We start from the raw sequence: 13,242 nt of genomic DNA on the forward strand, positions 1-13,242 counted from the left end.
GGAATCCACATTAAATTCAAGAGAATTAGATCAAAATAATAACCCGCTCTAACAATGCATATCTTGCACACTGACGACGATTTATGGTATCTTTGTGAATGTAAGGAAACCTCTTTCAAACCAGAAGTGATCCACAGAATCTTCCCCTGCCTTTCATTCCACATAACTTTGTCTATTCTAGATATCATGAAACCGGCTTGTGTCTTCTCACTTCTAGATATTTTGGTGATATGTTTGTCTTACACATCTCTAAATTTTTTGTACCCAAGATCGCAGATTAGATTCTTTGTTTGCATGTTGCAAGCTTGTCGATGAACTTTTACAACATCTTCATCAAAAACAAATTTTACAATCACCTAGACTTTGAAGTTATAATAGAATGTTCTGATCTTGCCAACTAATTTTTGCAAACATTCCATTTAATAACACACAATCTTCTATTGACTTGCTTAAATGAGCGCAGGTCAATACCCCTAATTCTTACCTTAGACTAGGAGAAGTTGATTGCACCTGATAGATAAAAATATTCTCTCAAAGTATGATCTCTTAGGTGTAGTTCTAGGGACCATTGTTTTATCCTATAAAAAAATATATGGTGTACCAAATTATTTCAAAATTGATCTTGATTTTAGATTCAATATGTCACCCAAGTTTGAAACTTCAATAATTACATACAAGATCGTTCAACTGTCGTATATAGCCTATAGTCAACAATGTTAGAGCATAGCTCGGTTGAACCCACCAAGCGTTGGTATGTCAAGTTTGGTTGTCATAATTTAGTGAATCAAAACTCATTTAAAGAGTCGCTTGATTATTTACTAGAGTCAACTTCGTATAGGGTAGCTAGAAAGTTACTAGGATATGAAACTTACAAGTATTACATGAAGAATTGAAGAATGTGAAGAAGTAAAGAGCTACAACGACGACATCATCCTTCCACTTGAGGTTAGTAATATTTGACTTGAACTGTTTCATTCCTAAAGTATCTTTCAAGTCGTGCATATTGAAAACATAACTGCGAAGCTGTAAATGATTATACTCTGGTTAGACATAGTATTAAGGAATTACAATACGAAGTATAACGTCTATCTTTTGAACTTCGTATATAAGACATCGACATAATCGTATGAATGCTATTGTGATTATGTGTATGGGTATGAGTGAAGATTTCGTCCTAGGAAACAATGTTTTACATTTGTTTAAAGGAAGTATAATTCATAAACTTGTTTTATGAATCGAAAGGGAAATCACTAGGCTTATTGGTATTGTTATTCATTGTAAATCTTTGAATTACAATATGTGTGTTTAGTATAACCGCTCATAACTTGTTTATGTATCTTGGTAAAACTATTCACAAGGCCTGACTTTTGTATTGGTATGACTTTTATTAGTGAAACCGATCTTAAGTAATCACCTGAGATGGTATGATCGATATTTGTAATTGGTGTGACCATTCCTAGTCATGGGTAATCGATCCTAGAACTTGGTTGGGACTAATCACAAGATGTGTAATCGATCCTTGTAGTAGGTTAACAAGTTTTAGTAATTGGTGTGACCGATCCTATAACTTGTGAAACCGATCACAAGTAAGTACCATAAATAAGTGGTAACCGATCCTGGTACTTAGTTAACAATGTTTTGGAAACTAATGTGACCGATCCTAGTAGCCACTTGGAGGTAGAACCGAAACTTGTTTTGGTAGAACCGTGAAACCCATTAATGGTGATTCAATGTATTTGATCAATCACATAGTTCTTGGAAATCAAATGAACCAATTCTAAACTCGTTTGGAAGTGTGACAAATCGGTTCCAAGATTGTAAATATGAAAAAGGATTTACAAAGTAAAGATGTCGACATACTTTGAACATGTGCAGTAACTCTTATCTTTTATTGTTCAAAGATATTCCTTAATAACTAAAGGAGAATCCCAGATCGAAATAAATTGAGAATCTTCTAATTAAGGTTTTTAGTTTTATATGCTTTTAATTTTCAGCAATTAAAATGCATATATTTAGAAAATAAAAATTGGTAATGTGCATTTACTAATTGGAGATTTTCTACTGAGATTTCGGTCGATATTCGGACAGATCATTTTCAGGAATTATGAAAACCGAATTTGGAAATATATCGCATATCTTGATAATATTTTCGGTTTTGGAAATTCTTTGGTGTCCAAACTTCCTTGGTCTATAAATATCGAAGTTTGTATTTCGAGCAAACTAATCCTCAGAGCCAGCAAAACTACCTAGTTGTGTTGTTACTAGTGGAGCCGTCTATTCGGAGAGGAAAGTACCCTAATTAGGAGAAATCTCTTACGACCGCTCGTTTTAAAGACTTCTTTGGGATTGGAAATCTCTACGAGTACCGTTGGTGGGAAACTAGATAATTGCAGTTTATTATTAGTTTTCGATTGATTTGATTGACTAGCGTTGGTTGAATTTTGATTGCACCTAGTTTTTTTATGCTTGAGAATCTTCTCTTCTGATATAAGATTCACTCAAACTAGATCGAAGTTTCGACGAGGATCTTTAGACTGTCTATAGATCTAAAGACGTCTTGTGATAATCCATTGTTAACAGACTCCGTTTTGTGTGTGATTGATCACAGGAGATTCAAGTTGATTGTATGCAGGTGTTTATTGAAGATCTAAGAAGATTTGAAGACAAAGAAGATTTCTTATTTGAGTTCATAATCTTTGGTGTTCACAAAACTTGATCGGCTGGGGATCCAACTATAATCGATTTATCTTTGTGATAATCTTGATTGATTAGTTGAGTAGATCGACATCAATATATTGTCTTTGTGACTAAGAGTATTGATTGCAAAATCTAGACAATTACTTTGGTAGTTGTTAAATAGATAGATCTAAGAACCTGACAAAGGAGTTTATTGGGATAAACGGAAGAGCCTTTTGTCAAACTCATATCACTTGTTTGAAAAGAGTTGTTACCGAACAGATTTGTTGTTCCTTTACTGTTTGGAATACGAACCAAAGGAATTGTTTCAAGTGCGTGACTTATTACAAGTTGGAGGCGCAGGGATACAGACGGAACTAGATGAACTGTAGGTTTAGTTGCTTGGTCTCAACTATACGAAGTTGGTTTAGATTTTGTATAGCGACTTAATCATGAGAGTATTCAATTCTGGACAAGGTCCCGGGGTTTTTCTGCATTTGCGGTTTCCTCGTTAACAAAATCTTGTTGTGTCTTTTACTTTTCTATTTCCGCAATTATAACTGTTTTTATTATAATTAGAAGCAAAATACACAAACGTTAATTCCTATTTACTTGATAGCAATCCTATTATGTTTGGTTAAGTCCGAACCTATTATCAAGTAAACATACTTCATTGTTGTACTGTCTCGATCTTGAATCCATAGTCAATCACGCAAGTTATCTTGTTATCGTATTGTCTCGATCTCGTATCCATAAACGATCACACGAAGTGTGAACCGATTAGTTGTATTATCTCGAGTCAGTCCATAGACAATCACTTTCGGAAAAAGGACTTATAGGTGAAAAAGTTTTAGATTGAGGTATATTTATGTGACCTCGTCTTTTCAAACAATGGATCAAATGTCCTTTAAGATGTGAAATTGTGAACAATTGGATTCTTGTATACTTCAACTAATTTTGATCCAAATCTCAAGATAGAGATTTTCCAATCAAATACAGGATGTTAGTTGTCTGAGCTGAGTGTTTTTCTCTGTTGTGGATTAGTGCTAATCTGCTGCAACAGATAGCAGTAGTGCCACCCGACCAAATACCAACTAAAGAGACAACAAGAAAAAAGAAAAAGAAAAACGCACTTTCAGTCATCTCTTGAAATAGGCCGTATTACACAAGGCAGAGTTGGTAAACCAAACCAAAAAAATCATTTTTCATTTTAGTGCCCACATGATGTCTTAAAGAGGAATAGTCCAAATTCTCAAAGGATCAATAAAAGTAGTAGCTGGAGTTGGACCAGAAGTACGCACTAGCTGACCTGACCTGACCTGACCTGACCTGACCTGACCTGACCTGAGAGCATCAAATCCAATACGTACTGGTGATTGATATGCCTACTTTTCAAAAGAAAACTAGCGACTCGCCGCTCACCAGACCAGAAACACAAAAAAAACGCATAAAACCCCCGCCTTTCCTCTCCTCTTCAATTCCCCACTCTCTCTGAATCATTTGTGTATATATATATTCGCAGAATCTCCTTCGTTTCTCTCCCCCCTCTATCTCTCTTTATCCGCTCTTCACCTAATTCTCGGTCACTTCTGTCTTAAACAGGTTGGTGACAAAAAAAATATATACTATTTCTTTTTTGCAAATGTAAATTTGGTGTAGGATTGAGTGAACTGCTGAGCTAAATTTAAGATTGATTATTGAGTTTTATATGATTTCGATCTTGTTTGTACTTTTCATTTTACTCGATTTGTTTGAACTAATTGTGTAATTTTAGGGATTTTTTCTTGTTGGGCTGAAGCTTGATTTATCAGTAAGTTAATCAACGTTGTTTTTTGTTGATTAAATTTGGGTCAACGTGAATTTTGTATCTTTGATTGGTCAAACCTGATGGCTTAAATGGAATCCTTTGTTGAAATTGTTTTTTGTAACCTTTCCTTGGGAATGTTGAGAGATCATGTAATGATATAACTTAGATCCAGTGTATTAACTAGTAAAGTTTGAAGAATTTGAGAATTTTCTGATCAAATTTCTCTTCAAGAGATTGGTAAATTCCATTTTGAGGATTATGTTTTGTTCTGGTTGAATCAATATTGGGATGTATTAGCGTAGAAATGATAGTTGAGCATACTGGCCCGAGTCGTGTTAGAACGAAAGTTATTTGGGGATTGTATGTCGTGGCATATCACTTCGTGGATCTAAGGAATGAGTCGTATAAACTTGTAAACTGTGTAGGCTTTTTATCAAATACTGTTGCAAGAAGTCTAGTGCTCTAAGTAGATGGATGTTTGCGGATTATCATCTGGCTCTAGTTTTGGAATTTGGATTATTTGATGGTTTTGTTGTTGGTAAAGATTTCTAGTAGACTGTTTAGTGTTTAATGGTATGTTACATTGCTTACAAAATGTAGGTTTGGGGCTACGCAGATTGAATCACCATGTTTCGCATAAAGCAGACTCCTAATCAGGAAAATGAATCTGCCCAGAAAGATGCCAAGGTTAGAGAAATAAAACATCTATTTGTTTATTTCTATTTGAAGAATCATGTTGCTTAGTCTTTTTGATGTTTTTGAATGCGAAGGTTAGAGAAATAAAACTTGCATTCTTTAAAAACTCTTTCAAGTTTCAACAATCATAATGCTTAGTCTTTTAGATGTTTCTGAATTGCAATTTTATGAATGTGAAAGCTCAAAGCTGATTATGAAGTCCTCTTTTAACATTTTAATTTGTCCAACTTATCTTAAACTCATAGAGATATAACACAGCAATTTTGGGCATGTAAAATTTCTTTCATAACCAGGTGAAGGAGCTCAAGACACTGATTGGGCCACTTTCTGGACGTAGTTTACAGTACTGTACTGATGCATGCATAAGGAGATATTTAGAAGCTCGGAATTGGAACGTTGACAAGGCAAAAAAAATGTTGGAGGAGTCTCTTAAATGGAGGTCAACGTATAAGCCTGAGGACACCCGCTGGGTAAGCCAGACTGGCCCTTGTTAGTTGTTTTCAGCAATACAAAAGAAATGTCACATACATTCCTCTTTCACAATTTCACTATATGATACCAAATATACATTTGTTGTTTGCGAACATCCTTACCTCTTAAACTTGACCTGATTAAGATAAAGTTGGGCAACCTTTTGGGGATGTTTTCTTCTTTTCCTGTTATCGATTCAAGAAATGTCGGACTGACTGCTGGAAACCCTTTATCAGAATGAGGTAGCACATGAAGGTGAGACTGGCAAAGTGTATAGAGCCAACTTTCACGATCGATGTGGGAGGACAGTTCTCATATTACGACCAGGAATGCAGGTCTGTACTTGGATTATCTCCTTTGATTTGACATTCATCTATTCTCTAACCTTGCCCTTTTTTGATGTTATTTCATGCTTCTTGTTCAGAATACAGCTGTAGCTGAAACTCAGATCCGCCATTTAGTATATCTTATCGAGAATGCTATCCTCAACCTTCCTGAAGGTCAAGAGCAGATGTCTTGGTTGATAGATTTCACTGGATGGTCATTGAACACCAATGTCCCCATCAGAACTGCACGGGAATCGGTGAATGTTTTACAGAATCACTACCCTGAGAGGCTCTCTGTTGCGTTTCTCTACAATCCCCCAAGGATTTTTGAAGCATTTTGGAAGGTTTGCATTCCTAACTCCCTCAGTTTTGATTATCGTTCTGTCTTTTCTTTTATTTATTTTTTTGGAGTAATGAATTTAGAAATCATTTGGTAACCTGATCTAGCACTATCCACTGATCCGATGCCTCTTCTTCTGTTCCTCCACAGATTGTTAAATACTTTCTGGATCCGAAAACAATCCAGAAGGTAAAATTTGTATACCCAAATAAAAAAGATAGTGTGGAGCTTATGAAGTCATACTTTGATATGGATAACCTTCCTATCGAGTTAGGTGGAAAGGCTAATATGCAGTATGACCACGAAGAGTTTTCAAGAATGATGGCCGAGGACGATGTAAAATCTGCAACCTTTTGGAGTGGATCTGATAATAATAAGCTCGCTGTTGTAAGTAAGGGATATTCAGGAGGAGCAGAGGTAGTTCCAGAGCCATTGGCCCTTGCACCACCCGCCAGCTGAGTCCCAAACACCTCTGAGCGGTATAGTTAGAAAAGCTGCTAGCGACTGTACTTGCCAAAACTATTGGTTACCTGTTGTAGTAAGCTGAAGGAATTTTCTTAGGATGCCTCTGAACTCATTGTGGGGATATCATTTTTTACTGTGTAGTTCACAGATGCCTCCATACCCCATTTATAATAAAAATGAAAAACTTAATCATCTCTGTGTATTGTTTAATAAGTGAAATGCATTTCTTCCATCTCTCTCTCTCACACACTGGCACTCACTTAAGTAGCAGTGTGGTTGTTTCTGGAAAATTGAATAAAAGGGAGAAATAACTTGAGCACGGATAACTTGAGTCTCATTTCTAATATGCACACCATTGATACTCTGCACTCTATATGTATGAACAAACAAAAATAGTCTTACAAGCTTACAATCAAGAGTCGCAACGCCAAACTACCTAAGACTAGGTTTGCAAATTCTTTAACAAATCATTGTTATCAGTTTTCAAGTTGAACAAACAACAACAATATGAATCCAGACAGCTACAAGAAATTCTTATATTTGAGTAAACATTCCGCGACACTGAGAGAACACCTCAGGAACACTGCTAAAACCTAACTGGTTTTTGAAAACTTTTTATCTTTTTTTCTTTTGGATTCTCGGGGATCAACTGTCTAGCATTGAGGTGAACCATACATACTATATCAGTCGCCTTTTGAAAGTTCTTGTAGTTGTTTGGTATGTGCGGACCAGCAAACCTACTCCAATTCCAACTCCAAGGCAAACGCCGAGCCCGATCCCAACTCCTACTCTCACCCCGGCATTGAACCATGATAATTCACCATCATCTCCTTCTATATATTCTTCCCTCATGTACAAGCTGTTATAATCTTCGTCGTTGTCTGGTTTGTAGTCCCGGTATCCTGATATCTGCAGGAAAAAATCCAAGGATACAGAAAATATGTCATGGTACTTCCCCTTGATGACAACATATATTACAAGTGTATTATGATGTTGCATGCAAACTGAATCCCGGAACATGTTTCACGAGTCTCCCAAACAGTAATTCAGCATCAAACAAATGTGTCCAGAAAGAATTCTACTGGAAAAAGAAATAAAAATCTACCGAGTTAACTACAAGTACAATGCATCATAATTCGAGAGAATGGATCGAGTTCTTGTGCTTCCATGTTATGCAAATGATTGAAGCATATATGTCAACAAATAAGAGGTAACTTCCTAAGAACAAAACTCAATTAATAGTTGTAAAGGGCGGCATGTAGAAGAAGAGTTGATGGTGCACAGAAAACTCCCAAGGATACGGAGGCAAGGATACTAAACAGCTAAACTACTTGACAGTGAATGCTAGATAAATAGTCTTTAGCCATGTTGCGAAGGAAAATTACATAGTTGATCAATAGGATCATAGTTTAAATGTTTCAAGAGGAATAGCATGACTGCTTCAGTCTGTAACTGATTATCTGAGCAGAAAGGAATCAGAATGACGATATGGGTCTAAAACCAGGCATGATACATAACTAAGAAAATAAATAAATAAGCTCATGTTGCTGATTGAAGGAAAGCTACAGTTTTTATGATAAACCAACCATTGTTGGAGCACCACTTTCTTATAGAAACACATGGGCAATTTACAAACACTGATATTCAATCATGTAGTTGCCTTTGGAAGTGATGATTGATCACAATTGAAAACATGCAAGACATAAAGAGCAAAACAAGGTCTGATAAGGTGGTTGTAAAAGCTGAAATGGAAAAGGACTTCTGAGAGAAAAGAGCAAGAAAGAGATTCATGTCAGATTCTGGTAAAACATACACAATGCAAAAGACAATACAGAAAGAAAAGGGCATTATTGTTATATTCCCTACATTTAGAAGTTTGTGCCCAGTACCCATACTATCCTGACCAATCTAAGATAAGATTTTTAATGTGCCAGAATCCAAGCAACTAATCTATCTTGACACAGGAAATGGGTTTTTCTGTAACAAGAAAAACATGTCTAGTGCCAGGAAACATTGAAGACCTATTAACTAGAATGACTTATCAAAACATATGAACTTAGTAACTATTAATGCAGCAGAACTAGTAAGTAACGGTTATAACCACAATCTAAACATCGACTTATTGTGAATCCAACACGAAAATTATAGTAAAACATGGACAAATTGCACTAGTTTTGTTATTAAGAAAGTAAGTACCTGCAATGGAAGTTCAGAATCTACATCTTTCTTTGATTCCGTCGTTTCGTATTCTGGTATTGAATCTAACATTCCTTTCCTTGTATGCTTCCTCCGGAAATTTATATGTAGAGTTTTAGTCAAAATGATTGGAGTTCCTGAGAAACAACCAGCAACATAAACTTCAATCGTTGGCGAGTGCGATTCAGATTGTTTACCCTTAAAAAAGGCCGAAGCCGATGTTATTTCCGATTGACAATTCATATTCCACTGCTTGCTATGGTTTTTTGATTCGCCGACAAAACCATTACAATTGGACAATTCCAGGACCCCAGAGAGCACAAGATCTTCTCTATCAAAAACTTCAAACTTCACACTTCCTGTCATTCTTATACTATCTGTGCTCACAAAAGTAGCTTCTTCCGATTTCTTGTCAACCCGATCCCTTCTAAGTTGCGAAGTGACTCCATCAGAAAACATACTACTCCTCCCACCATTGACTTCAAGTAAGGTATCATGAGCAAGCGGGATATGATTAAGTGTTAGATATTCCGGAGTTGAACTATCAACCTCGCAATTACTAATCCTCACATAGAATACTCTCATTTCAAACCAAGGCGATGAAGCTTTGCTCCGAGGAGATGGATACTGAGAATTCCTAATGACTTTATGGCCGGAATCAGCCACTTCATTACCATTCACCGTCTCATAAGAACTCTCCATCATCACCTTACGAAAACCAACAATCCTCTTGTTGCTCTTCTTCAATGAGATCCTCACACATCAAATACAAGCTGGAATCAGATTGGTTGGTTGAAGATACCTGTCAAAACAGCAGAAAACTACAAAATTGTAGAACAACTGAAAACATCTAAAAAAAACAACAAATTGATAAGAAGAAACACCTAAAGCTGAGCTGATGAAACTAACCCTTACCAACTTCAACAGACAAAGGTATATAAAACACTATTCTCTGTAAGACCCAGCTCAGACAAGGATAAGAACAAGTCAGTAATGAAGGCAAAGAAATACTCCAAGTTCAAACAAGGAGAGGAAGAAGAAGAAGAAGAAGACTTGTTTTCAGGAGAAAACTTAAAGAAGAAATTGTGATATAAAAGATAGAGGAAGAAGAAATGAAAAGGATAAGAAGTTACACAGAAGAAAAGTGAAAAGTCAAATTCATAAAATTCGATCTTTAGAAATAAATGACAATTAAAATGATATCTAAATCCAAGTTCACATGAATATAAACACAAAAAATCACAGAAAGGAGCTGTAAAATTCACCCACCAATACCAAACAATGAACTACTACTAATATCCAATAAAAACTAAAAGAATATCCTTTTATTTGGGGTTCAATTTTACAGAAAGTAAACCCAGAAAGATTTATCCTTTGCCACCCCCAAATTAAAATATTGCCGGCAATCAGATTAACCTTCACACGTCATACAAACCTCCAAATCTCTATATGAGACTGTAATAGTGGTAAGTGATTTACTGTCCAATCAAAAACAAAATTTTAATGAAATAACCAATGAATTAATGAACTTACCTGTAACCAACCAGGAATCTTCTTTTATCTTTTGTCTTATCAAAATCCAATTTGTAATCGGAATTCAAGACTCTAATGACTTGACGAATCGTTATCAAAACCCCACTATGAAAAATAACCCAATTGAATAGTATGAAACTAGCGGCTTGAATCTACAGAGTAATTCTAACCGTGAATCGATGAAATACAGCAATTGAGAATGACCCAGGTCTTTGTATATCACTCTAGCGACACAAAATTGTATCTTTTTTCTGAATTTGTCATCCACTCCCTTCTCCAGAAAATTATAGAATCTCTTTTTTTTTCTTTCTTAATCAAAAATTATGGAATTTTGAGCTGTATATGTAATGAGACCCGATTCGTATGGGAACGGGATACAAGCTTTTTCTGTATTCGGTATTTAAGACCGTTTTTCTGAATCTTATCCCAAAAAAAAACAATTCAGGGCTGGCCAAAATGCGTGTGTGATGAAAGCAATGAATTGGGATGTTCTGGTTTTATGAGATTTCTTTTCCGCTGGGGAGAAATTGGCAATTGCAGTGGTTGTGGGACCACTAATAGAAAACTCTATCAAATTAGGGCAAGTCCTGTAGACTTGGCAAATTAGCATTTGTGAGTCGCGGGAAAGTCTCTACCAAGAGGCGTACGCGTTACCACCAGGCGGCACAGTCTTTGTTGTTCCACATGGGATTGCCTCTGACGGCTATATCATCTACTCTATTTGTATCTCTTATATATATATATTCAATTTAAACTCATTTCAATTTACATCTACTCTATACCTCAAAGGCTCAAACTCATGTAAATTTCTTCTAATCTCACTAATTTCGTATATTATGGATTCTAATTATGGTTATCAACCTTCTCAAAATAACAACAAACCTCATGGTTAGAAGATTCTTATACAATAACATAAATCGATTTGCAGAAATTATGTACATTTTACACAAGATTCTATGAATAGTGCTCAACAACAAAGACTCGGCTTTTGGGAGAAAATTCACATAAAAAATTGTGAAGAAACACTAAACCTCGAAAGACGTAATCGTACATGGTTGTCAACTGATTTCCATACAATCAGTAAAGAAGTAGCCTTATATGTTGCTCCGATTATGCAAGCCAATCGAGCCAGAGGGAACTGTGAAACCGATCCTGGTGTGATAAGAACAAATACAAATATATTCAACTTAAAAAAAAAAGTTATTAATTTCGCGTGATATTTAAAAAATTGGATTTGGAAATGCCATGAACCGAATGTAGATAGGATTGACCCAATATTAGGCAGTGATTAGCTTTAAAGTTGGAAAAAATTATGCAACTAAGCTTGTTAAGGCGGGAGGAACCCAGGAATTGGCGGCCTCCTGGGTAGTTGTTGTTGATCCTGGTGGCGCTCGTTGTAGCGCCTAAGTTATAACAATATCAGTGGAGGATCAAGTCATTGAAAATGGTATCAAAGCTAACCACGGTACACCTAACAATGATAAGAGAATACGTTTGATGGGTTGGACCTAGTGCAGGTCTCATAAGTAGGGGTTGGACTTGGGTTGTTGGTCAGGTTAGAAGGCTTGGCTGAGTCAGACCCAAGCTATAAGTCATTTCCCCAGATTGCCCATCAAACCCGTGGAAACCCATGGAGGTGCTACCCAAGTGTGTGCAAATTATGTTCCTCGGGTTTCCCGAGTTGACCCAAGTTTGAATAGACATGATCTAATTGTTTTAATTTAAGTCTTGAAAATATTTTTATTTTAATGTGAAAATAAGAAATTTCGTTAATAGGATTACTCCCTCCGCCCCACTATTAATTGACCTAGTAGTATAATTTAGATGTGATTTATCTCTCAAACTATATTCGTAAATTTTATATCATTGAAAAGCATTTTAAAACACCTACGTAACGAATACAAACATGAGTATCAAATGATATAAAATCAACTATTAATGGGGAAAAATCCGTCTCCTACCGATAATTTTATTCTGGTTGTTGTTTCCGTCTTAAGTTAAAGATCAAGGTGTATAGGAAACTCAACTAATAATTCGGTATTATACTCCCGAAGAGCATCCTAGACATATTAGTCACCTCACAATAACCTAACTGATTAACATAAGAAGTTATTGTGTAATCACAAGAGTCTGAGACGAAGAACTGTTGTGATTATTTTTTATATCTTACCTATCCGAGATAAATCTCGGGAAAATCTTAGAGAAAATTAAACTCAATATGATAGAAAAGGTAAGATCAGAATACGCAACTATAGAGAAAATAGTTGGATCTGGCTTCACGAATCCCAAATGAAGTCTTCAAGTCGTTAACCTAATAATGGTTTTGGAAAACCCTATGTTAGAGGATAATCGACTCTAGTTTGCAACTAGGACTCATGAGAGTGTCGGGATTAGGTTTCCAAGATGCTAGAGTTATCCCTTATATAGTCTTTCATGTCAGAGTTGCTTACAATCAAAGCTAAGATAACTTAGTAACAAAGAAATTGATATTCACTGTTAGATGAACTTCTGATTTAAGATTCAAGCTAAGTCTGCTTAGAAAATAAGCAATCAATCTCCACCGTTAGATGGTATTTGCTTGATACACACAAATGAAATATACTTATATTTAGATATGGATGAACCGTACCTAAACGTATATAATCGTGGCTCAATAACAGTTAACCGAAGTTAGCCATATGAACACTTATAGTTTAGTCATATTCATCTAACACTTCTAGATCAAATATGAT

The 13,242-nt window shown here is 35.7% G+C and overlaps 2 protein-coding genes across 5 annotated transcripts; one reads left to right on the forward strand and one right to left on the reverse strand.

Annotated features, from left to right (window-relative positions):
- The first annotated feature begins 4,081 nt into the window (after positions 1-4,081).
- Positions 4,082-7,104, forward strand: LOC113287820 (phosphatidylinositol transfer protein 3-like). Of its 2 annotated transcripts, none has more exons than XM_026536669.1 (6): positions 4,082-4,278; positions 5,084-5,170; positions 5,473-5,649; positions 5,887-5,985; positions 6,075-6,320; positions 6,467-7,104. In XM_026536669.1, exons 2-6 carry the CDS (start codon positions 5,111-5,113, stop codon positions 6,773-6,775), a joined length of 891 nt encoding a protein of 296 aa, XP_026392454.1. In that variant the 5' UTR covers positions 4,082-4,278; positions 5,084-5,110; the 3' UTR covers positions 6,776-7,104. The 2 variants fall into 2 exon arrangements, with proteins under 2 accessions (XP_026392454.1, XP_026392462.1); XM_026536677.1 differs by lacking the exon at positions 4,082-4,278 and adding an exon at positions 4,346-4,486.
- On the reverse strand, positions 7,099-10,948 carry LOC113287803 (uncharacterized protein At1g01500-like). Of its 3 annotated transcripts, none has more exons than XM_026536656.1 (3): positions 10,511-10,948; positions 8,978-9,779; positions 7,099-7,690 (listed from the first exon to the last, which is right to left on the reverse strand). In XM_026536656.1, exons 2-3 carry the CDS (start codon positions 9,680-9,682, stop codon positions 7,460-7,462), a joined length of 936 nt encoding a protein of 311 aa, XP_026392441.1. In that variant the 5' UTR covers positions 9,683-9,779; positions 10,511-10,948; the 3' UTR covers positions 7,099-7,459. The 3 variants fall into 3 exon arrangements, with proteins under 3 accessions (XP_026392441.1, XP_026392427.1, XP_026392434.1); XM_026536642.1 differs by lacking the exon at positions 10,511-10,948 and adding an exon at positions 9,893-10,273; XM_026536649.1 differs by lacking the exon at positions 10,511-10,948 and adding an exon at positions 9,887-10,272.
- Positions 10,949-13,242: the final 2,294 nt, after the last annotated feature.

This window comes from Papaver somniferum, chromosome 1 (assembly GCF_003573695.1).
Source record: "Papaver somniferum cultivar HN1 chromosome 1, ASM357369v1, whole genome shotgun sequence".
NCBI classification, from domain to species: domain Eukaryota; kingdom Viridiplantae; phylum Streptophyta; class Magnoliopsida; order Ranunculales; family Papaveraceae; genus Papaver; species Papaver somniferum.

Bases quoted from the DNA above. Each gene is read 5' to 3' on its own strand.
- LOC113287820 (XM_026536669.1), top strand. From the start codon at position 5,111: ATGTTTCGCATAAAGCAGACTCCTAATCAGGAAAATGAATCTGCCCAG. The intron at 5,650-5,886 runs GTAAGCCAGACT...ACCCTTTATCAG, and splicing joins AGCCTGAGGACACCCGCTGG to AATGAGGTAGCACATGAAGG. The intron at 5,986-6,074 runs GTCTGTACTTGG...CTTCTTGTTCAG, and splicing joins TATTACGACCAGGAATGCAG to AATACAGCTGTAGCTGAAAC.
- LOC113287803 (XM_026536656.1), bottom strand. From the start codon at position 9,682: ATGATGGAGAGTTCTTATGAGACGGTGAATGGTAATGAAGTGGCTGAT. The intron at 7,691-8,977 runs GTACTTACTTTC...TTTTTCCTGCAG, and splicing joins ATTCTGAACTTCCATTGCAG to ATATCAGGATACCGGGACTA.